This window comes from Chanos chanos, chromosome 1 (genome assembly GCF_902362185.1).
Source record: "Chanos chanos chromosome 1, fChaCha1.1, whole genome shotgun sequence".
Lineage (NCBI taxonomy): Eukaryota > Metazoa > Chordata > Actinopteri > Gonorynchiformes > Chanidae > Chanos > Chanos chanos.
In genome coordinates, this window is record NC_044495.1 from 33,325,883 (window position 1) to 33,351,422 (window position 25,540).

General features: G+C 41.2%; 1 protein-coding gene across 1 annotated transcript in view; it reads right to left on the reverse strand.

Annotated features, from left to right (window-relative positions):
* Positions 1–19,800: 19,800 nt before the first annotated feature.
* Positions 19,801–25,540, reverse strand: part of rapgef2b (Rap guanine nucleotide exchange factor 2b) — a 77,144-nt gene continuing 71,404 nt past the window's right edge. Inside the window, exons 24-30 of the mRNA XM_030778125.1 lie at positions 24,788–25,011; positions 24,333–24,503; positions 23,847–23,996; positions 22,234–22,435; positions 21,559–22,013; positions 20,645–21,031; positions 19,801–19,982 (exon numbers count right to left, since the gene is read on the reverse strand). Coding sequence (XP_030633985.1) covers positions 20,670–21,031; positions 21,559–22,013; positions 22,234–22,435; positions 23,847–23,996; positions 24,333–24,503; positions 24,788–25,011 — 1,564 coding nt within the window. The 3' untranslated portion in view covers positions 19,801–19,982; positions 20,645–20,669. The remainder of the gene's footprint in view (positions 19,983–20,644; positions 21,032–21,558; positions 22,014–22,233; positions 22,436–23,846; positions 23,997–24,332; positions 24,504–24,787; positions 25,012–25,540) is intronic.

Here is a 25,540-nt window from a genome sequence, read left to right on the forward strand (position 1 = left end):
CTTGCTATGTTCAAAAATGTATTACAGTGGGTTTTTTTCTTTCTTTCTTTCTTTCTGTGGGTCCCTCATTTAGATGAAGGCAAATGTGATTTCAGTGGTAGCATGTAGATTACTCTGGGTCCTCTCAAGAGCACTGGGCTTAGGGAGGGCTTTGAGAGAGAGTGAGAGAGTGAGAGAAAGAGAGAGAGAAAGTGAGAAACAGTGAGAAACAGTGAGAGAGAGAGAGAGAGAGAGAGAGAGATGGAGTCTATTATTGGGAACGAGCTCTTTGCTGTGAAAGCCTCTCCTGTCTCAAATGAAACAATTACTTTCCCATCTCCCTTCTTCCCCCCAGCCCCACCCCCCCACCTCTTTGTATGAACGACCACTGAGAATAGCTTCATACATCTTTATTTTGTCCATGCTGAAGAAATGCTTGTCATTTTGTCAACACACTACAATACACTAGTAAAACACTAGAAAAAAAAAACGTGTTTTTGCTCAAACAGACCATGTTCTGCTCGCTGTGCAAACAGGTTAAAGAAGAAAAGTTTTGGCTTTGTCCTGCCTCCTCCAGAGAAGATAAATCTACTCATCCAAACACAGTGGTAAACAACCGCTCTCAGCGCATCCTGTTCTCCATCCTGCTCTCCTCTTTCCTACAACAAACACCACTTCACAGAGCAGCACTTGAAGTCTTTTCCACAAATGTGGGTATGTAAATTAGAGTTTTGTATGAATTCGTTGGCTAGAAGAGGTCTTTTCCTCGTTATAGAAGGAGATTGTCAACATACAAATGAAAAACTATTCTCAGTTTGACAAGTCACATGTTGAGTCATGTGACTCCTGTGAATCATCAGCTATAATTTTGTCCATATTTGCTGGCTTTTTAGAGTTGGCCAATTGCTTTTGAAGGGAGGACCATTAATGAAATCTCACCAGGTTTCGCTCTATCGCTTATCCTCTGGACCATTCATTATCATCAATTAGCGCCCAGTAGATGGGCCTCACAAATCTGCTGGCCTGAGATATACACAAATCACAGGATGCTTTCAATCCTCTCAGCTTCCCTCTGATCATATCTCCCAGGTAGCAGCGTTACCTCTGAGTATAATGGCAGAGGAGAAAATACCTTGATTCGTTATAAAATCCAGAATGTGGTAAACTCAGTGATTATGATGTAAATGTGGCCCATCTAAATTTCTCTTAATGTACTGTGAAAGGATTCTCTTTCACTCCTCATTGCGCAGACAGAGCTGAGAAAGAAGCCACAAGTACTTTTTTTTTTTTTTTTTCTGGAGAAAAACTCCTGAGCGCTTCAGTGTTGCCGAAGAGGGCACCAGGGTGCTGCTTCCAGCTAAGCACAACTCACAACTCTCTCTCTCTCTCTCTCTTTCTCTTTACACAGCTGTTTTTCATGGCGTTTTGAGGGTGTGATAGTGAGAGGGGTGGGGGCTTGCTTTATACCAAGAGAGGCAGCAGATGAATATAAGGTGTGTATATATATATATATATATATATATATATATACACCTGTTTATGGACATATGGAAATCACATATTCCACATTGACTCTTAATTGCCATGAATTTTTCATCTTGGTGAATATACTGTAATATAATAAAAATAACATAAACGTTGTTTTTACTTGATCTGAGTGCAGCATTTGTCATAGTCGATCACACCATATTGTTAAAGTGCCTGGAAAATCAAATTGGCATTTGTGGCGCTCTCTTGGTTTAAATCTTATCTCTCAGAGAGAGAGAGAGCAGTGTGTCCACTATGATAATGTGATCTCCGTGTAGCATGAGCTTAACTATGGTGTTCCTCAGGGGTTGGTATTTGGGCCTTTCCTATTCTCTATTTACATGCTCCCTTTGGGTGACATTATTCATAGTTACAACATTAACTTCCATTGTTATGCTGACGATACTCAGATTTTCTTATCTATCAAGCACAATTACCGTGCTGAATAGGCTAACCTTGAGGCATGTCTTTGTGCTATTAAGGGTTGGATGTCTTCAAATTTCTTGATGCTTAACACAGGTAAGACTGAAATGCTGGTCATTGGTCCCCCTGTGCATAAGCATCTTTTTAGTGATCTTACCCTAAATTTTGACAACTTTGACAATCTCTCAAAGCTCTACAGCTAAAAATCTTGCCGTGATTTTTGACTGTAATCTCTTGCTAGTCACTCATAAAAAACACAACCAAAACTGCCTTTTATCACCTCCGTAATATCGCTAAAATTAGGCCCTTTCTAAATAAGGCTGATGCAGAAACCATTGTTCACGCAATAGTCATGTTTTACCTTGATTATTGCAATGTTCTATACTCTAGTCTGCCTGCCTCTATTACCAAAAGTCTTTAGCTGGTCCAGAATGTTGCTGCCAGAATCCTGACCAGAACAAGGAAGTTTTATCATATTGCTCCTGTCCCGGCTTCCCTTCATTGGCTCCCAATTCATGCAAGGGCAGATTTTAAGGTCCTCTTATTAACATATAAAATTCAACATGGGCTTGCCCCAGACTACCTGTCTGACTTAATTACACCCTATAATCCCCCTCACACCCTGCACTCTCAAGGTTCTGGACTATTTGTTGTTCCAAGAGTTAAAAAGAAGTCCGCTGGCTACCGAGCCTTTTCCTACCACTTTGCCTTCCTCTGGAATAGTCTACCTACAGAAGTTAGGGAGGCAAACTCTCTTCATAACTTTAAAACCAAACTAAAGACTTTTCTCCAACTTATGGATAATATAACTTTGATTTGACTTTTTTACGGACATGTAAAGCCCTTTGAGACTATTAATAGTGATATTGGGCTCTAAATAAACTTGCATTATTATTAAACCTGTATTGTACTAGTCGTCTAAGCATTATGGAGAAATGCATCCTGAGGGGATGGATACTGTGGGTGACGCTGGATGCTGAAGAAACTGACTCAATCTGAAATTTATTCACAGAGCTGAAAAGAACTGAAAACTCATTAAAGTTGAATGGAAAGGAAGCGATCTTAAATTCATTTAAAATGACCAATGATTAAGGCCAGCCTACCATTTAAACCATCTTAAGGAACATTGTCCCCAGTGTCAGAACGCAGGTCTTTACACACATGTAACACACATACACACACACACACACACACACACAGACTCAAGCACATGAGGGAAGCGCAGACTTTTTAGGCCTATGAGGAAGGCCGACTTTGAAGCTTGGATGTCAAATTCTCTTTTTTCCTCAAGTTTCTTAAATAACATCAAAGAGAAACATGCAATATGCAAAGCTGTTAGAATGGATGAGAAGATGTGTTTTTATTAAAGATAAGTACCAAAGTGAAACATTTTCCATCCAGTCTTCTGATGCCAACAAATTCCTGAATATGATAGAAGTAATTAAATGATTAAGCCAACTTGTTCCACATGACACACCAACTTGTAAACATCAAACATTTGTAAAAACAAGTAAACCTCTATCCAAAATTTGCTTTGAACTGTTACGATATCATTAACATTTTACGCTCGTTTGTAATGCCTCTGAAACTGTGTGGCGTTACGGTGGCACATCTGTCCTTACTTGAGTTTCCAGAAGTCATGGTACTTCATCAGTATATGTAGTGTCTGACGCTTCACTATCACGCCTTTTGTGAAATACTTCAGAAAGTATTCCTTTCGGTACCAAGAGTTCAAACATGCTGTCTTTACAGTACATAAGCCACTGTGTCATCAGTTTCCACTGAAGGTCTTTCGAGGGCAGTGTACTTGAGTATTATTATAAACTGTTAGCATCTAGATTTAAAGAGCGAATAATCTCTGTATGAAATGATGTCTGTCATAAATTATTCTTCACATGTCAGTTACAGCAGTCACTTTCATGCATCGTGAGGCATTCACTACTTCAAAAAAGACAGCTCAGAGAGTAATAATTAGTCATAAACAACATAATCCTTTGTGTGATTCAAGAAAAAAAGAATGAACTAAGTACATTCTACTGACTCAATTAAGACCTAGCATCACACCTATGCATATGAATTCATCTAAGATCTAAGATGGATGACCAGAACAGTAATAATGTAACCATTCTTAAACAGTTCAACAACTTCAGCTCGGCTTTAGTAGAATCATCAGGAAAAAGAAAATCTCTAAGTCAAACTAATTCTGAAAACACTTTATTAGTTCCTAGTACGCATTTAGATCTTAGGATTCTTGAGTCGGCTGTTGCTGAGCAACGGTCTAAAGAGTACAGGGTGCACTGCCAAGGGACGAGTCTGTCAGTCAGGATTCAGAAAAGAGACGACTGCACTGGTTCGGTCAGGTTGAGTGAATGTTTCCAGTTAAGGGAGTAAGAAGTGACATTTTGAAGTACAGTATCAGGGTGAGTCTGAATTGCCGTTCTCCGTCTTGTCTCGTTGTTCTCAGCATGGCATGGTGGTCAAGTGTCTCACTCCATGCGACGGCACTGAACAGAGGTCAGGATGGATGATGATGAGGTCAGGGTTCCAGGTCAGTAAACAGAGCTAATGGTCAATTACAGCCACTGCCAAGCGACATTCAGCCCTTTCATTCCTAGTTGCCTCTGCACGCCTTTTGTGTCTGATCATAACCTCACCCTGAGAGAGAAATGACTACGTGCAACTGAGCCACAAATGAGCTGTTTCATCTTCTTTCCTGTAGTTTTATCTCATTGTTTCTCATCCATTTTTAATACGGTTACTTCCAGCGCATAGCTCAAACTTTAACATGTAACGATGGTTTTGATTTTTCACATATTTCTGATAGGGGCGTGGTTCACAGCCAAAACCAATCAGACCAGCAGAGGCACCTGTGGAAACCTACTGACACCAAATGTATTTTCTTTCAAAGATAAAGCAGATATAACTTTACAAACAACATCTTCTTTATTTTCACAGAACAGTGTGAAATGGTTACTCAAAACTACCCCTACTACTACTACTACTACTACTACTAGTAGTGCTAGTTGTTGTTGTTGTTGTTTGTACGTTTTTGATTCGGGTTTGATTCAATCAATTCTCGCATAATTTGGCCCAAAGCCTCATCCTCTATGCCACCTCATAGCTTCATTCCTCCCATTTTAGCATGTTGACTGTGTGCAGTCAAACAGACATGTGGTCAGTGACAATATTGCCACTAGTACCAAACAACATGTGCACTTACTTTCACAGCCTCAAATTCAGGCAATTCATTATTACAAAATAATAGCACCAAAAACATCAAAAAGTATGAGAAAGTGAAGGTAGAGGATGATCTTTGAAGCACAAATGGGAAAATAACACTGTAAGTAGGGAAAGAAGGAAGAACATGAAGCCCTAATTAGTGGAGTGATGAAAGGTTAAGTTTAAATAAAGAACAAGTAAGAGTAAGTGCATTCAATATGGAGGCTTAAACTTCAGTTTTTGGCCAGAGTTTGGAGTGTCCCCGCATCTACACTGACGCCTCTGTCAGAGTATGTTATGTTCCACGCTATTCAGAGAGAAAGCTTGTCGTCATGATACAACTGTCTCAAAGAGGGTTCCCCCTGAAGGCGAGTACTGTCCAAGTAGTTGCTAATGACTTCACAAAGGTAAAGGACATAAAGGGATTTTCTGGATGCAAAAAAGGCACTGTGGTACCAGGTACCGGTTTCAAGGCTTTATGAAAAGCAACCCAAGCCTTAACATTACAGAGCCTGTGGCCTTTTTCAGTTGTAAAGGTTGCTGGTATGAATTTGGTAGATGTGAAGAGATGATTCAAGAAAACAAGCCCCTCCTTGAAGTGCTGAAAATCAAAGATGCTGTCTCACATTTTTAAAATTGTCATGAGTCTGGTCTGCAGTCCATTTTGCTTTGATTTGAGTTGTGGAGGAAGTGTAAAAGCCCTGTTTTCAAATAACTGCTGAAGAAAAAGGGAAAAACTACTACTGTCCTGGCGGCCTTCATGGTCATTTTGAAGAAGGAAAAAAAAAAGGTTGAGGAATGAAAACCTTTGTATTTTCGAGACAAGTTTGAAGGTCGCAAAAACAGAGACTCGCATTTTTGTTAAACAGGGAAAATATTTTTGGAACAGCTTCTAAAATATGTCTTGCTTATGAATGGTCACAGTGATTCACATTTGTACTCTTGAAATCCTCACTCTAATGAAGAATCCCAGTGCCCATACCATGTGCTCACCAGCTCATATCATCAAGGAGACAGAAATTGTGCAGTAAGTCTTTGTGATTTTCTAATCTACAGCACTGAGAGAGAGAGAGAGAGAGAGAGAGAGAGAGAGAGAGAGAGAGGACAAGAGAGCTCCATGCCACAAAGGAGTTTTATCTATATTAAGAGGATTAAACAAACAGAAAAAGGGGGAAAAAGTGGGGTAGGAGAATATTTCAGAAATGTATTGATTGTGTTAGGTAGATGTTGAGGTTCAAAAATCAGAGGACTGGATCAAACAGGAGCTGTGTGCAGTATGGTACTATAAGCCCCGTACAGAAGAACATGGTGTTCCTGGTGATGCCTCTTTCTTCTGTGAGAAATTGCTGTGAGAAAGATATTCTTGTCATACGTGTTTAACATGTTCATGTTAGATTAACTGATTAAGAGATCTGAATGTTTTTTTTTTTACTTGAGCCTCAGTGATAAGCATTACTTTGTCATTTACTAATTGTCCTGTTAAATTGTGACATGATATTACACATTTATGACGACAAGAGAATAAATTGCTGTGGAAATTATCCAAATGCCTAATAGAACACTTATCTCTTTGCACTTATTAAAACTAAAACACTGCCAACTGAATGAAAAAAAAAAAAATTAATTTATGAGATCTACCAGCGGATAAAAAAAAAAATGTTATACATAACTTGTTAATGTTGAATCCATGTTGGACTTTGTGCTGTAGTATAAAATTAATTCAGTTCACAGGGAAGAGGTCAAGAGGTTTCTTTTATCTTCTGAAAGGAAGCGGGCTCATTGGTATTTTTAATAGTATTAAGCTTTTAAACAAGAATACTTCCCAAAACAATTTTTACACAGAACTGTAAAAGCAACCACTAAGAAACTGTTTGAACATCAGTGGAATCAATAGACATATCTCTTCTTGTCCTCCAAACTGTCTCCTGTCATCTGAAATCAACCTAATACATATTTTAGTATTAGCATTGGATCAGATATTCATAAAGGTTTTTTGCAAAAAGAGGGAAACAAAGCATTGTATTGTCCAGAGACAGCACTGCATCATAATGGATTTCAGTAGAGATCATTTGTTTTGATATTATTCATGTCATTTTCATACACCCTGGTCTGATCACTCCCAAGGATATCTACATCACCACCAATAGTCACACCAATAGTTACACCAATAGTTACAATCAGCATTATCATACAGGGAGCCTCAAAATGGGCAGAAGTCAAAGGCCTACAATTCACTTTCTTCCAAACCAGCAGAGACATTTTCAAGATGTGAGGAGAAAGAACAAGAGTCTATAGCCCTCATTAATGGGTCTAGAAAATAAATTATTAATGATTTTTTTTAAATAATCTTTCTTTAAAGGGGTAACTCGACAGCTTCATTGTAACAGCAGCAATGTAGAACTAAATGAACATAGCGGTATGAATTCCACAGATGAAATCTAAGAAATTGTTTACAGAAATGACTAGTTTTCCTTACATTCCTTCATCTATTTTTATCTTTTTCTGAAGAAGTGAAAATAATTGGAAAATCTTGTTTTCTTAGACATTGAGTGTATATGGGGGAGCTCAGTGTGTTATGGGACCAGGTCACCTTTCAGCGTGCCCTCTGACCATGGCTCATTAACTATGACTCATATGTCTTCAACTAGCCAATATTAAGCCGCAGAGTAAGGCAAAGCCGCAGTCTTAATCTAAGGTTAGCCTCCTTCGCATCAGTACTGAGGGGTGGTATATTAAGTCCGCATTGTGAAGCGTAGAAGCATTCATCTATCTAGCTATGTGCCCTCTGGCAAGTCCAGTTTCACAAGGCTGGACTTGGAGAGTGAGATACACAGAGAGAGAGACAGGGAGAGAGAGAGAAATTGAGAGAAAAACTTGAACCACATTTTTTCTTTCTTTCTGATATGGTTAGTGTATCCTCAGACCTTATGGAGAGGCCTCTGAATCCTGACCAACTGCAAAAAAGTCAACAGTCTCCTCTGAAGGAGTGTACAAGCAATCTCATCTCTCCCTTTCTCTCCTCACCTCTTCTGCACTTTGACTCCTTTTCTTTCTGTCTACTGTGTACAGACAATCAAAGCTCACATTCGGGTTTGAGTTTCCAAAGAGAGAGAGAGAGAGAGAGAGAGAGAGAGAGAGAGAGAGAGAGAGAGAGAGAGAGAGAGAGAGAGAGAGAAAGAGAGAGAGAGAGAGAGAGAGAGAGGGAGAGCAAAAAAGAGAGAAAGAGAGACTGCTTGACTTCCTGTAAATAATATTTCCCTTTTCTCCCACCCTCTGTGTGGATTGGACTGATCTCAGCACATTTTCAGGTACATTACTCAGTCAGTGTGGAAATGCAGCACAAGGAGGGACTCTCACTCAATCTGATCTACACAGGAGGATGGAGAAGAGAGTCAGCAGGTTTGATTCCTTTGGAGCAAGCACATAAGCTTCAGTCATCTTGCAGACTATTACTGTATTTTGAAACTAGTGTTTCTGAACAGGCAGCTCTGTCATATCATTTCATTTATACCATTTATAAATACAAATGTAACAATTTGAAAAAAAAAAATCAAATAAAAATAAATAAATAAATAAATAATTGAGACTGGCAAATATATTCTGTCAGCAGGGATTAAGACAATGTTTACTTTGTTCTCAGCAGACAAACAAAATGACAAAAAATACAGAATCATAGCTCTACCCGACTCTCAATGGACCGTGACTACTTTGGCGCAAATTGCCACTGTGATGGACATCCCTCATCTCTGTGGCCCACTCTTATCTTTGTTTGCTCCCCCCCCTCCTCCCTCTCTCTCCTTGTTCCTTTGTCTATGTCATTGTGGAAGGAATGTGACTTCACCCCAGTGTTTCATTTAGGAGCTTTTCAGAAAGGAGATTGTAAATCTGAGGCCATTACAGTTCAGAGCCACTGTGGCCAACGTCAATGCTGAAACACATAGACACACACACACTCACACACTCACACAAAACAGCTCTATGACCAGCTGTTTGCTCATGATAAGCCCCACAGTGAGAGAGAATAAGAGAGAGAGAGAGAGAGAGACAGAGAGAGAGAGACAGAGAGAGAGAGAGAGAGAGAGAGAGAGAGAATTACTGTGCAATGGTGCTCTCTACTGGTGAAAGTGCTTTTCTTTTGTTCTCCTCCTTTAACTGAATGTGGAGTTAATCTGTCTTAATCTGTCTAAAAGGGACTGGAGCCCTGTATTGTTCATTCTGTGAGACTGAAACAGAATAAACCCTTGTTGTTATCACTGCATGTTTTAGCCTTTATAGTAAGGACCTACTGCTTCCTTCTAAAAGTCATCAGCTACTGATCTTTTTTTTTTTTTTCTGGGAAAAGCCCTCAGTGTATTGGCATCGCTGGTATTAATTAACTCACATAATATAAAATGCTGTATATACAGCAGGAAGGAAGGAATTTGTGAAAGAAAACTTTATGACAAAAGCAGAACCTAATAAATAGGCAGTTACTGATCAACTGTATGGGTGCCACAAAGCTTTTTAACCTTCTACCAATGTAAAAGTCCATTAAAACCATACACGAAGCAAAATTAATTAGCTGACCAACTGACAAAGTGAAATACACTAATATATGAGGTATCCTTGTGTTGTGTCCAGTTAAGAGATACAAAAACAGCTGATTTTAAACACTGATGCAAATCTCAGCACAGTCTGAACAAATTAAGAAAATAATCTGCGTTTACTTATAAAACTCCAGTCATTCTCGAAATTTTGACTTTAAGATTACACTCAAAATTTTGAGAATAAAGTCAAAAATGAATTTCAAGAGTAAGGCTGAAGTTGTGTTTTTAGATTAAAGTCAAAATTTTGAGAATAAAGTAAAAATTTGAAAGAAAATGAGATTCAAGATTAAAGTCAAATTTGAATTCTGAGACTGATTTTGAAATTAAAGTCAGAATTCCCAAAATAAAGTAAAAATTCTGAGAATAAAGGAAATCTGAAGCCAAATTTCAATGTACAGTCGTATTATTTTGTATTATTATTATTAATATTTCTCTCTAGGCGGCCGTAACAGTCTTCTGTGCAATTGGCACCTTAGCGAATGTAGACACCTGTTATTTCAGTTAATGAGAGAAGAAGTTAGTTAGGCTAGATGGTGCAGCGCGTACCCTGTCTGGTATTGTCACAAAGTGTACAACTTTTACAGTCTTTAAGGCCACTCTAATACATGGTTTACGGACCACTGACCATACTGTAACAATGTAGTGAACTTAAAACCTGACCATAAATGTGGAGCTGAATTGGCACCAGGATCAGGTGCTTGTTTGTTTATTTCACTCATTTATCTGGCAAACATGGGATGCTCGTGCTGATGATAGAAATTGCTTTCCATTAAGAAATAACAGCTTGTCAAACTGCTCTGTGGAAGACTCCTAGCACCCATTTAAATGGAGGACTAGGGGTGTGTTGCTCCATCATTTAGAGAATTCCAGAGTTCAGCCTGGCACCTATGGTTCTGATTTCCTGTTTAATCCAAATATATCCTGTCAGGTTCAGATGAGCCTTTGTGCTACCCAGTGTTTTATTCCAGTGTTATTTTTCATAATTTAAGCTATTGCAATCTGTTCTTTATGACTTGAATAATCCTGTCAGAACAAGGGTATTAAAGGGTACTGACACAAAACCACCACAACTGTTTGACAGTTATGGAGGACAGCACATCCCAGGACATTCTCTCATTCAAAGGCCTTGCAAAAACATAAACATGGGTGTTTTTTCCTGATTCAGGGCAGTTTCACAATGCTCACTTAGTCACTCCAATATGCTTGAGAGAAATGTAATGAAAAAACAAAACTTTTTTAACTCTGGGTCAGGGGCAGGTACCAGTAAAATGTTTGATTCCATCTGGAAAGAAAAGGCTACAAAAACACATTTTAATACAAATGGATACAAAGTTACTTTTTTAAAAAATCATAATTTGTCAAGTACAATCTATGTAATACTATGAGAAAGACTATGAGGTAGACCTATTACCTCTAATTTTGCAGTTCTCATGTGTTTAGGATTCTTGGCATCACCAGGGCAACAGCAGTTATGCACGAAAACAGCTGAAATAACCTCCTCTGAGTGGTGGGGCTGGTTATCAGAGGAGGTTATTCAATTCTTAAAGCATTCTGGAGTGGAGGTTATCTACTGTGGCATAAGGAGAAAGGCATCACAGAGATAGCTGTAGGCAGTTTTTAGATTATTCTGCTTCTGCCCTCCTCTGCATACAACCATTTCTGTGTGTCTTAGATGCATCCCTGTTAAGTCTTCTGAACCTGTGGATCGTCAGCGTCTCAGACTGCTTAAACAAGCACTTAACCTTTTAGCATAATCAAGTCGTTCTGTAAGAAGCTTCTATTAGTGAATTCATTTGAGAACTGAAGAATAAAAGGGCTGGGTATCATTTATCATATGATTTAAACTTGGGACAAAACATGTTTAACCAGGAAAGACTCAAAAGGTTGAATGAATTAAACAGATGAAGTCTGTCTGCTAAATCCACGTTTGTCATTATGCAGGTTGGCTAATGCAACGTTCTCCCTTGTTTCTGGCCTTTTGATTGAGCACTGAGTCGTTTGTCTCTGTTGCCTGTTTAGTCATACTGAGAGACACTATTCTGGTTTTGACACCTTAACCAGCTCCTCCCATTAGTTTGGATTGCTGGGTTTCCATAAGTGTAGTGTAAAGTCAGGGTCTCTGTAGTGAAATCAGGGCATGCTCATCTCCTTTCGTTAACAGCTAATTCATTCCTCCCTTTTCTCCTCCCTCTGTGTCCTGCACACTCCCTGCATCCCTTTATCATTTTTTCTCACCCACCTCCCATCCTCTTTCCATTATGATTAGCGCCAATAACTATGAGAGGTTTAATTAGATCAGTGTACTCACAGTTAACGGTCCCTTAGTCAAGCGTTCTGCCGACATCAACACGATAAAATGCAGATTGGGAGATAGAGATTGGGAGCTAAAAGTGGAAAGCAGGAAAAGGTAAACAAACAAACAGACAAATAATCAAATTCTGTTGTAAATGTGTTGTTGAAGTGACTGATCATATACCCTCTTGCATCTGTTTAATAAAAATGAGCTGGCCAGCAAAAGCTCTTTTAAAAAATGAATACAGGAACTGGAACATGAACCCCATAAGAACAACACACAAAACTCTAATGGAAAACTACAGAGACAAGCCCAACACCAGTTAGTTTATGTACTTTCTTAGCGTAACTGAGCATCTTTATTAGATTTTGAAGTGAAACAGGTCTGGGTGTGATGCAGCCACGGCAAATCCATTTTACAACTAAATAGAAAACGATCAGTTATGGTGTCTTAGACCACAGTAAGACCATGATGCTTTGTGCCCCTGCTGCTGCTGTTACCATTCAGCCATAAATGTTTTTCTGCCTCTCTTCATCTCTCAGCTGAATGGTGCTGTCAGTACCTCTGCTTGGACTGTCACTCTGTGGCCTCCTGCTGGTCATTCTGGGTTTTTGTTTTACCATGTGCTTTTGTTTGTTTTGGTTTTCCTTGTGCTTCTGACCCCGCCCCTCACTTGTGTTCTTCTTCCTGCCATTGTCTGTTTCCTGCCTTCTGAGTTCACCTGTTTCTCATTTTGTTTGTATTACTCAGCCTATGTATATTGTCCTCTGCTGGTCCCTGTTTGTCAGATTGTCCCCGCCGCTTGGCTGTGTCCATCTAGACTGCTAACCTGCTTTTGGTATTCTGCCTGTTTGCCTGTTTGTTCAGTTTCTGAATTGTGATTTTCTGCCTGCTGTTTTAGTTAGTTTGCCTGCCTTTGTCTGGATTTCTTTTGAACTGTTTTCGGGTTTGTCTATTTTTGCATTTTTTCCCAAGTTTTTGGTCTACAGCTATTTAGAGCGCTGTTTTTGTGTTTTTTGCTTTTTCCTGGCAAGACTGGAGATTTTTGTGTTACTTGTTGAGTGAGATCTTTTTCTTCATTAAATAATTGAACTAAATCTGCTTTTGGGTCCAATTCTCCATTCTAAACCTGACAGGTGCATGGTTCAATCAATCACATTGACAGAGGGGGCTAAAACAATAGAACCAAGCTCTGTAAATACATCTGAAGACTTTAATTCACTAACTTGTAATGTTTTTTTTTTCTGTTTTCAGCATAGTGTATAAATTCAATACATCACACAGACAACACTGTTTGTATTCCTTTCATAAGTGGAGTAAAGGGAAAATAAAATTAGCGGTAATAGTACACAAATATACACAGCAAAAGGAGTCACACCAAATTACATTATTTGTCCCCATCTCATAGATAACCTATCAATTGTATCTATTTTATTATTATTGGAAAATCGTAACCTTTCCAAACACACTTGCCATTTCTCTTATCCACATTATATATGCTGATGTAGAGTCTGTCATCCACATAAGTAAAATAAGGTTTTTTTACAACCACTATGCATATCTATTCTCTTATCTATTGACTGTAGATATAATACTTGTTCCTCCAGAGATGGCTATAAGTGGATTTGTTTTCCAGTTCTTCTCAAAATTCCTTAGAATACGATTCAAATATACTCCTCCAATATGCATACAACTTGTTACATGTCCAAAGAAAATGTATCAATAACCCATCTGACATTTTACATCTTCTGCAAAGAGCAGATATCTTTGGGAAGACCAAGCGTAACCTGGTTTTGCAGTGTTACAGTTGATGAATTATTTGAAACTGTGTCTAGTCTAACACTGACTGAACAGTCGTGCGTGCTATTTATTCTCTTCCTCCCAGTGCCCATCATCTATCTCCTCTTCCTATTCCACTGCCCAGACCTGTTTAAGTACACTCGTATTAATGTCTACTTGCCTTTGTAGTATCTGATACAAACTGTCCCTGATCCAGCGGATTGAATTTGCTGATGTCCTCAAGGCCTCCATGCCTTGCCATGCGTCCATACTCTCTCGAAACTGGTCTACAATTTGTAGATACCACAAACATTTGACATTTGGGATGGTATATACTCCCTGATACCTTTCTGATTTCAACTTGAGAAAACACTGCAATAAATTTTAGGGGCAAAGGAGTGATTTTCACATATTGGTCTGTCAATATAGACATTTGGAGCCTTTATATACAATCTGATTTTTTCTAGATTTTTAGTGTATTGCTTATAACAAACACTGTTGTTGAGTGCGGATTGGCTCACTTTTATTGGGCTACTGAGAAAGACAAGAGAGAAGTCTCACCACAGAGTGTTCTCTAAAGATAAAGCCATGCTGGACCCTTTTTCCCACCATGAGAGATGTGCTGCTCAGTTGTGAGCCTTAAAGCATGGTAGACCTACATCTTTCAGTTTGAATGCTTGAATTTTTGTTCTTGTTTTTTTTTATATATATATATCTTTTTTATATCTATATCTTTTTACCATTTTCCAGCTCCATAAGGAGGTCACGATGATTGTACTGCACTGTTTAAAGTAAGACTGTGGAATGAGAGATGAAGCAGCTTGAGAAGATAAAGGAATCATGCCAAAACAACCACCTTAACAGTATTGATTCTGCCAGCCAAAGAGACTGGAGGTGTTTTCCAATCTGAAACATTCTGTTTTAACTGATTGACTTTTTTTCCTACTGCCAATTGATCCAAAGAAGGTCACCTGGATTTTTTTTAGTCACCATGACTCCAAGATATGAGATGTTTTCATAAGCTTTTTTAAAAGGAATGCTTTTCAGGCACTCCTCACTAAAATTTGATGTAATGGGCATTAATTCACATTCTTCCCCAATTTATAGAGAATCCTGAGTGCAAGCCAAAAATATTAAGAAGAAGAAGAGGTACTACTTTACTGATCCCCATGGGGAATTTTGTCCTCTGCATTTAACCCATCCTATACACACACACTAGGAGTAGTGGAGCACTAGGAGCAGTGAACAGCCGCAGCACAGCGCCCGAGGGACAACTCGGTCAAGGGCATTGACAGGAGTATTAATCATAGCATACATGTCTTTGATGGTGGAAGGAAACCAGAGCACCCAGTGGAAACCCACACAAAAACAGGGAAAACATCAAAGAGACAAGCAGAGGTCAAGATGTCTGATGGTTGGAGAAGTAGAGGGGTATACCATCCACATACAGAGAGGTGGTGACTCATTGACTTTTAAGGAGAGGGCTTTTGGTTCACAGCTCTTGCACCGACCGAAGGAAGTGAGATGCTCACATGTTCATGTATGACCAAATGTCAAAGGTTACATTAAATCGATCATTATGTACTTCCTGTGTTCCACTTTTGCAACGGGCTGATACAGTATTATGTTCAAACATGTGAAAGAAAAAAAAAAACCCTTGTCTGAGTGGCCTTTCTCACTGATAAACAGCTGCAGACCCACAGAACCATGTAGGCAGAAATCAATAGCACCACAGTAGATCCAAGTGGAACAACAGTGTGATCTGGCTTTCACTGGTATGTGCACGCACACACACTCACGCACAAATCTTTACTCATAGCTGGTCTCCATGTTTTATTCACCAGCGGCCTGAAAATGGAAATATCTGCTGCCACAATAGGGTCGTTGGAATGGAGAAGCGCAGTCAGGATGTCAACGCTGTGTCTCCATGGCAACGCAAGCTAAGTGTCACACACGTACACCAAGGCTCATCCGCTCTAACAGAAATCAACTTGGAGCAGACTGATCCACCCTAAAGGAGCAGTTTCTATTACACGCCATGTGGATTATGTACGACATAAACACAAAGTGTATTCATCGTCACTTTTTTGTGTTAGAGTCTGAACTGATTTCAAGGGAGATACAGCAAAAGACCAAGAATATTTCGTGAGTATTAAGTGCTGCCCAGAGTCCTGTATTGCTTCAGTTCTCCAGTGTTTCTTTAGCTTAGCGGGGAAACTGACAAAACAACAACAACAAAAAAACCCATCCATTTCAGTTTGTAGTGTGGTCAGATGTGGTCTGTACTGATTGTTGAGTAAGACCTGCTACGAGCCGAACAGCATGTATATATCTTGTTAAATTAAGCGTATATATAAACATATATATACACATATATATATTATATAAACATATATTTATATACATATAAACAACCATACCAAATCACACTTAACTAAATAAATCCATCATCATTATAGGAACAATGTCATCTCTTATGGCCGTTTTGAGTATGGACAATCTGTTTCTTCATTTTAAATATGTATTAATTAATGTGCACTAAGATGAAAGCTGCTCTTAATTCAGAGTCCTGTTGATTTGACCAGTGAGTGGAGCCCTCTGCTTTGAGGACGTATGGGAGTAGAAAGTTTATTTCAGAGGTCAGGGGCTATACAGTCTAATGGTGATATGTGAAACAGCTAAGAGATGGCCTTAGTAACCACAACCATGGAGGCCAGTCTTTCAGTTTGTATCACTACAGTCTGTGTCACCACTGAGACAATGGCCTTCATGACCTTAGAAACCTTGATCATTCTTTCATAGAATAATTCAAACTGGAGCAGTCATTGTATTATAGAACTTACCTCACATTTCAAACCAATTTTAATTCCTCTATTTCACGGTCAGGTTTAATACTGATGACAGATTACTCAGTAAGTCTTTGATATAGCCAGGTCTAAAATAACTCTGTTTCCCTAAATATCTACTCAAAACAGAGTGAATATAGCTTTGTACAAGGGACACAAGTGGATACTCATGTCTTTTTATTAATTCTGACATACATTTGTCAGTTAGAAAAGTACGAGATACACATTTCAAGTTACTTCCATGTCTTATCTTGTGCAAACACTAGATGGTGCCAGAGGTCATTTAAAGTAACAGTTCAAATGGAGGAACAAAAAAAAAAAACTGAATGTAGGGGGGAAATAATAATAATAATAATAATAATAATAATAATAATAATAATAATAAGTGCATTTTAAGCCTACAAGTTGAGTCCTTTTGTCGCATTTATTGATGCCCAGCTTCATATAAACTGGATGTTGAGGCATTAACATAGTACATTTCTACAATTGAACAAAAATATAACCAATATTTACAATTATTGTATTAAAAATACAAAATGAAAGAAAGAAAAAAAAAAAACAACTGATACATACTCCACCAATTGTCTTTGTAAAAGACGTACAGGTAAAAGTAGTCAAGAAAAAGAGAGTATCTTTACCAGCTAAATGTACACTTCTCACTTGACATCACATATCAAACAAAGTAGCAACGCTACCTACTACAAGTTATCTTACGCTTGTACATTTTGTGCAACTTTTTTTTTCTCTTTCTTTTTGAAATAGGACCCCAATTGGTCTGCCAATATGAATGACTATCTCCATGGACACCCACTGGAAGTGAATGATTGATATAGCCACTGATATACTAAAGTATTACCATTGACAACTGACTTAGCAACCTTTACAATTTAAAAAAAACAAAACCAAATAAACAAAACAAAACAAAACAAAAAAAACAGCAACGAGAGAAAACAAATGCTGAAGTAGTGATGTTACATGATACAGTGGAAAACACTGCGATCGTTTTTTTTTTTTCTTCTTCTTCTTCTTCTTCTCAAAAGTCTATTGTTCCTAATGACTGATCAATGTGATCAGCTTAACTCAGTGATCAAATAAACAATAAAAGTGACTTGTTCTTGCCATTTCAGTTCTTTCTACTCCAACCTGCAGCCTTGATGAGGATATTTTTTCTCCTTCCTTCTTTACTGGAACATCCTCTGCATTCCTTTTCATGATAGTGAGCAGCAGTGTATGAGAGCAAGGTCAGCGCCCACTCTGAACGCATACAGAGAGACATAAGCAAGATACAGCCTACATAGTGCCTGCATAAACCCAAAGAAGTCATCACATCTTTGGACCAAACATTTAATTATACCTGCAATGACGTCGGTTTTGATTTAAAAAGCATGCAGCATTGTATCTAAACTTGACATCACTGGCTAACCCTGCTAATCTTGTCTTGGCGGTAAGAAGTGATTCTTTTTGATGAGCAACGATCGTGGCAGGCATCACTGTTGGTCTCGGGCTATCGTAGCTTTTTTAAAAGATGGTTTGTTAGTGATGTTAATATCAAGGCTGTGCCAAGCGGTGAGAAAGGGGCACCGTGTCACCCAGCGTTCAGTTTTCCCTGCCACTTGGGCCGTAATGTCCTCTCTGCCATATGCTCCAGGTCACAGTAGGCCATTCAAAACTCAGGGAAAGCGTTCATTAGGCCACTCTGAGCACCTGTGGAGAGACTTTGGTGTTTGCCTTTGAAAAAAGACCCAAAAGTCTTGACCTGCGATTGCTGTGGCCAATCAGACACTGTCCCTGTGTTTTGTTCTGAGGGCCTTTGAGAAGCTCTCTGATATAATGTTAAAGATCCTTCTCAAATCAAGTGCCTATCAGTTTGAGAGTGTGTGCGAAAATAGAGGACACCGCGTCAAGAGAATCAGCAAAGAGCCAAAATAAAAGTTAGACGTGTGGAGACAGTACAAACAACACCACACTGTCTGGGCTCCATGAAAAATTTCACCTCCACTGATGCTCTCAGGTTAAATTTGTGCGACCGCATACGACTCTCTTACAGTCTGATGCTTGACTGTGCAGCTCACTGCTAGGAATGGCCATTACCACCTAACCAGGATGTCCAGAGGGGACCCCATTTCACACTAAGGCTGAGTCCCAAATCGAACACACATACACGCACACCCTCTAGCCCCCTTTTCCTTAATAAAAAGCTCTCTGTTGTCGCAGTGCACAGACAGGGTGAATATTGTAGTGTGCTATGCAGGTTCTAACTCATCCATTTTGGGGATGTGCCCTCAGACACAAGGTGAGACTCAGCTGTGCTTCCCTTGGTTGTCACTGCCTTCTTTCTTACTGTTTTTTACAAGCTTTTCATTCTTACTTAACTGTTTTCTTTTTTCTTTCTTACTGCTCTTCAGTCAGATTCTGCTGAGCCAACAATCACCCAAAACTGTTACCATGACTACCTAAATAATACTGCAGTAATAACTCACACTAAGACAATGTTCAGTGTTGTGATCTTGATTGATGTCTCCAGGGAAAGTGAAGGTGAAGGGAGAGAGTCAGCAAGACAGAGAGAGAGAGAGAGAGAGAGAGAGAGAGACAGAGAGAGAGAGAGAGAGAGAGAGAGAGAGAGAGACAGAGAGAGAGAGAGAGAGAGAGAGAGAGAGAGACAGAGAGAGAGAGAGAGAGAGAGAGAGAGAGAGAGAGAGAGAGAAAAGTGGGGAGGGCAGAGGGAATGTTGGCAGCCTTTCTCCCCTTTCCTTTCCCAGAGAGAACTAGTTGGAGGACAAGGGGAGGCAGAGACAAACCATTTTCAATGTTCTTGTTTTATAAAATAGTGTTTAAAAAGTGCAGACACACACACACACAAAAAAAAAAGAAGTCGAGAGACTGTAGAAGCCAGGTGTGGAAGGGACCTTTGAAAAGGTGTCCGTTAAGAACGGTTAACAGCAGTTTGTTTTTGCGTGAATGTCACACCGCAGTGAGTTCATTATGTGTAGCTTACAGTTCTTTTTTTTGTTTTAAGTGAAACAGTTCTGATTTTTCCAAAGTGCCATGTAATTTGCTTTTCTCTTCTCATTTTTTTTCTTTTTCTGTCCATTCTTCACAGTATATAGCATGCAGGGCAACAAAACCCCCCATGATGCTTTAAGGCAGGGAAGGGAGATGAATCCACCAAAAGGGTGAGAGACAGGCAGCGCCAGTGAGATGTGGATTGATCAGTCTGACCATCTGACTGTCTTTGTCTTGTGTGCGGCCCTTACGTTGGGGCTTCCAGTCACTCCAGCAATGTCCGACAGACCAGTGTCCCCTTTCAGACAGCTGACACCTGTTCATCCTCTGGAGAAGAAAGAGAGAATTCTCCATCAGTATCAAACACACCCACACACAGGGACACACATTCACACACACACACAAAGAGACTGGCCTTACCATTCAGGAACCAATAAAAAAACAAAAAAAACAACCCAAAAACAAGGACAGGTAGACTGAAGAACAGTGATTACAAACACAGATATATTGTGCTTTATCTGAGGTGAGAATCAAATAGAGTTTTGAATTTTGAGAATTCTGGGTGAGAGGTTGATAAAAACAAAAAAAAACACCCTTTTGCACACAGTTCATCCTTTCAAACATTGTTCTACATAATAAATATATTGTTTAGGTATAGGAATCAGTGCAAGCATTAAAAGGACTACAAATCCCAGATGGTGGACACAGTGATGCCCCTGTGAGCGTTGATGGGTGAGCCGCGTCGCAGAGTGAGGAGCGATGAGAAAGAGAGGAGGGATGTTGCCACGGCGACGGGGCTGGCCGTCTCCGTGGCGACGCTGCATGCATTGCGTGAGATGTGCTGGAGGTGGTGGTGGTGGTAAGACTACAATGAGCTGTGTTCCTGGCATGCAGCAGAGGTTTGGTCAGTGTGAGAGTGTGTGTGTGTCTGTGTGTACGTGTGTGTGTGTGTGTGTGTGTGTGTGTTGTGTGTCTATTGGGAGTTTTACCTGCCTGGCGAGTCGTGTGTCTAACTCATGGCCTGGGGGGCACTGCTGTATGTGGCCCTCTCCTCCTTTGAGCTCTGAGTTTGGGAGACAAGCACTCACCCTCCTCTTCCTCCTCTACCTCCTCCTCATCCTCTCCTTCCTCTTCCCTTCCCGCTCCCGATCGCGACAGCAGTGGCCGACCGCGAGGGTCTGGTGGCGTGGGCTTGCCAGCAGGAGGTTGCTGGGAGTCTGGGGACTGGGTGACGAGGCGTGAGCGTTGAAGAGCGGTGGTGTAGTCCGGTGGTCTCCGGCCTGAGTGGGCTTGACCCTCAGTGAAGTCTGAGATGGTGAGAGCCGTGTAGCCTGGAGGAGTGGGTGGGGGATCCCTGTAACGACCATCCTTACGCGCTGGGGACAGGGGAGAATGCAATCAATGTCCTCTCTCATTTCACTTTAGGATGGTAATGCTCATTCAACCCCATACACACACACACACACACACACACACATCCCATTTTGTTCCCATCTTCTGAACATTACACTAAACTGACATTCATGCTATCCAATCAGATAATGAAGTAAAACAAATATGGAAAGGTACTGAGCTGCCTTTTGTTCACTTATTCCCTTTACACAGAAGAGTGAACACATTAGCTTTGTTCTACATTAGATCCATAAAATGATGTTTGAGAATGTTAAATCAGCCATTAATGCGTAACTAATGTGTTTGAATGCACTAAGAAAGGCCATGCCATTGCTACTTTCTCAAAGACTTTGATATAAGGACTGAGTATTTGATGTGCACTATATATGAACCCGTCCTAGAAATAGCAATACGTCTCATCCGTCTGGAGAGCATACAGTATCTCTGAGTGGCATCACCAAATTGTGAAACCGTTGCCAGGAACTGTAAACAGGTTTCTGATGACTCTTACTGATAACGCCCTTGGCGTTGCCGGCGGTGATGGGTGAGGGGCGGCGGCTTTGCTGCTTGGACTCTTCAGAGCCTGTGGACGTTATGCTGCTGGTCTCGGGGTCTGTGTTCACGTCTTTGCCCCCGCGCCGTTTGATCGTCCCCGTGTCGCCTTCAGAATCCTCCCCCCAACATGCTGCCGAAGACGAGGAGGAAGAGCAGGCCGACGCCCAGCTGCCTCGTGCCGCCCACAACCCCGCCCCCTCAGCCAGAGCCTCCCAGCTCCGCCCCTGCTGCATGGTCTGGATGTTGTCGTGGGAACCGCTGGAACAGGAGGTCCAGCTGCCCCGTCCAGAGTCAGCGGCATCCAGCGAGACGCGGTCGCCCTGGTCCTGCGTCAGCTCCTCTGAACTAGGAGAGGAGAGGACAGTTGCACCAGCGTACAGACCACGACAATCCTGCATGGATGAGTATGAGCTAAAAGAGAAAGACAGCGTCAGAGGGAAAGACCGACAGAGAGAAAGAGATCATGAGCATGCACTGCAGGCAATGTTAAGAGCAAAATATGTATCGAACCACTAGTGCAGTTTATCCTAATAGACAAAACATGAACCCGAACCGCACAATAAATGTACAGCTGTATGTGGCTTAACGCTAGCATTAATAGTTGACCCTGTCAGCCCATCTGCGTGCTTACCCCAGACTGTACTGGTCAGGGTCGGCCGTGGCCCTGCGTTCCAGACGGTGGACCCCACCGTGACCGTCCCCGATGCCCCCCGCCAGCCGCTGCCTCCGCTCGTCTTGGGCCATGTCCAGAGAGGAGGTGCTCACCAGGCTGGAGCGTGACGAGATCTCACTGTGACCCGAATCTGACAGGTTATCTCCTGCCCGTCCGTAACCTAGGAAACCACAGCAGGGTGCGTAAGGCGCCTGAGCTGCTTAATGTGTGAATTTGAACTGCTGAGGGAGCTGAGCAGTTTAAACACGAGAGGTGCACTGATAACTGGAAACCAGTGCACTTCTGAGAGATGGTGACAGTAAGAAAGGGAAATTAGGGAAATTCTCAAAAGAAAATGAATAAAGCGGATGCTTGATTATGGAATGACTTCTGACAAGCACATGGTCTGAAGGGGGCCACAGCGGAAAACAAACGCTGAGAGGATGCTGGAACATTTAGAGAATTAGCTCTAAAAATAATCTTACTGTAAAAGGCCACAGATACCAGTGCTGACAGACTATTCAGCAAATCTTACTGGTTAATAGGAGTGAACTGCAGCACCATATTCCTATACAGACAGAACAGACCCCACATTCTCCTAAGCACCAAAGCAGCTCTAGCCCACTGCGTACCTAGACCAATCAAAACGATGTTCCCTTTTCTCAGCAGCAGATTGACCAACCTCTATATAAGCAGTGGTGTGAATCCAGCTGTACTATCACTCTATCAAAGCCACAGGCAGCTACAGCTATAGCACTGCACCGTCTCAGTCAAAAGGGAGAGCTCACAAGTTTTATCAATCCTTAAGACTACAGAGAGAAATCCACTCTTTTTTGCAGGGATCCAAGGCAACGAGCAGTAGCTAAGAGACACTCCAAAAACAATGGCTCAAAAATATAACAGCTCTTGCTACTTCACGCCTGGTTAGCATGGATCACTCTGCTTTTCTATGCGAAATCATTAGGGGTGTGTGTGAACTCTCTCTTTGAAGGGGCTGTGTTTGTGTTTTGGGTCATACCTGTGGTTGTTTTTCTACAGTGGAAGGTCAAATTCCTCACACTGTAACCTCTAAAAGAGCATTTGGCTGCATGCAAGGTCAACAGATCAGTAGGGTCAAGGGGGATGGACAGACAATGAAATGACATGCTGGACGTGGACATGAAACAGACTGTATGTATAACAGAATGTATGTATAAAATCTTTAGTTAGGGCTGGACAGGATGTGTGTTTGCAAGGGAGCATCAAAAACCTTCCTGTGGGATTGTATCGGTCAGTGTGCATTTCCTTATTTCACCACAAGGTGGCGATGATTTGTTTAAGGCGATGAGACTTCATCTGAACACTGGAGGGTATTTGCTGTGTGAGTGTGCGAGACAGACACTAACTGCCAGAGGCTTGAACTGTGTGTGACTCCAGTACAGCACTGCGTGTGGGTCATGTGCCATCGGGAAGACTTTATCACGTCAGTGATACACCACCAGCAGAGGGCAGCAATAGCACAGCAGTGTTGAGTATGTGTTTGTGCGTGCGTGTGTGTGTGTGTGGGTGTGTGTGTGGGTGTGTGTGTGTGTGTGTCTGTGCGTGTCCCTTACCTTTCTTGGGGGAACTGTGTGGGGAGGTGGGTGGAGAGGAGAGCTGTGAGGAGGCGTTTGACACTGTGTCCTCTGCCTGTCTCCTGTGTCTCTCACTGGCCTCCTCTGACAGTGACAGGATCTTCTTCAGAGACTGTGGTGAGCTAGTGCCTGCACAGACACACCACAAACTTACTACTGGGCTCACACACATAACACCAGCACAGCACTCGCTGTCTCTTCACTGAGGTTTTCCCCGTGTTTCTACCCATGAGCACTTCATTTGCTCTGAACAATTTTTAATTGATTCTAATTCAGACCTTATTAGAATTCTGAAATTATATCTGCTTCTACAGATTAAACATTTGACTTATGAATGAAATAACAGAAAAGAGAGAACCAGATCACCCTTCAATTACTGTGGAACATTGAACCTGACAGAATATCCCAAACCAAGAGTTCACGGCCTGTTTTTCAGCTCTGATGAATCTGACTGCATGCCCTTACCAAAGGGAGGCAAGTCTTTGACGGGCACTTTCTTGCGGGACGGGTAGAGGGCGACGGCAGGCACCTGCAGCGCCTGATTTGCTTTCTGCAGCTGCTGGCGCTGGTGAGTGGCTGCCCGTGACACCACCGGAGACGTGTCTGGCCTTTTCCTGTCTCCCGAACTCTTGGGCACTGTGACAGGGAACAGGCTTATGAGTGCCTTTCATATCAGGACAGTGGGGGACAGCACAGAGTAAAGGAGGCTGACAAAACTGAATAGGGTTTTCATCACTCTAGTATGAGAAACTGTGAAAGGGCATTTGAGGAAAAGATTCTCTTCAGAGAGATTCTGACAGCATGGGATAACCCTGGCTTCATTAACCATCACTCTACAGGCAATATTTCTATGGATTTTTTTCACGGGTGTGTGTGTGTGTGCGTGTGCGTGTTTGTGTATATTAATCTCTAACACTCACGTGTGTTGACTGAGGGTTCACACTGCAGTGATAGTGTCTGCAGGCTTTCTTCGTTGGTCTCCAGGGTCAGGTTGGCCAGGTACTGTTTGACCTTACGTGCCATCTGTGCATCCTCATACAGCTTCTTTGCATTGAGGAAGGAACTTCTCCTCACACGTTTCTTATGCCCGCCTGTCTGAGTCACATCCAGCACTGCAGCATTGGCACTGCCCTGGCTCAGGGACCTGTGCGTGCACACACACACACACACACACACACACACACACACACACACATAGAAAATGGAGAGTTAGAACTGCTTTTTTAAATCAGCAGAGTGGTGGGTGATATTTCTGATCCAGGAAAGGGTCAGATGAGGCTTTTAAACGCAGACATGCAGTGAGATGCATTCCTTTCAGCTCTAGAACATTCCAAGCATTCCAGGACACAGCCAATCAGGCAGAAGGGGAGGTTAAAAAGGAGGTTTCTTCAACTCAAAGTATCAACAGGGTATTACAAGAAACGAACGATCTTTTATCCAGGTGTACCAGAGCATACTCAGTGAGTATTATTTTACATAGGCGTATCTGATGAATCTTTTTTTTTAATCAGGCATATCATCATGTATCTGAGAAAACTGTACTCAGGCAGGTCTGGGGACACCTGGCTAGGTAAGAAATACACACTGGCAGAATATACTGAAAAGTACAGAATCAATGTGTCCCATACTAAACAAATACCACATTCAGCAGCTGTTTTCTTTCCGTTTATTCA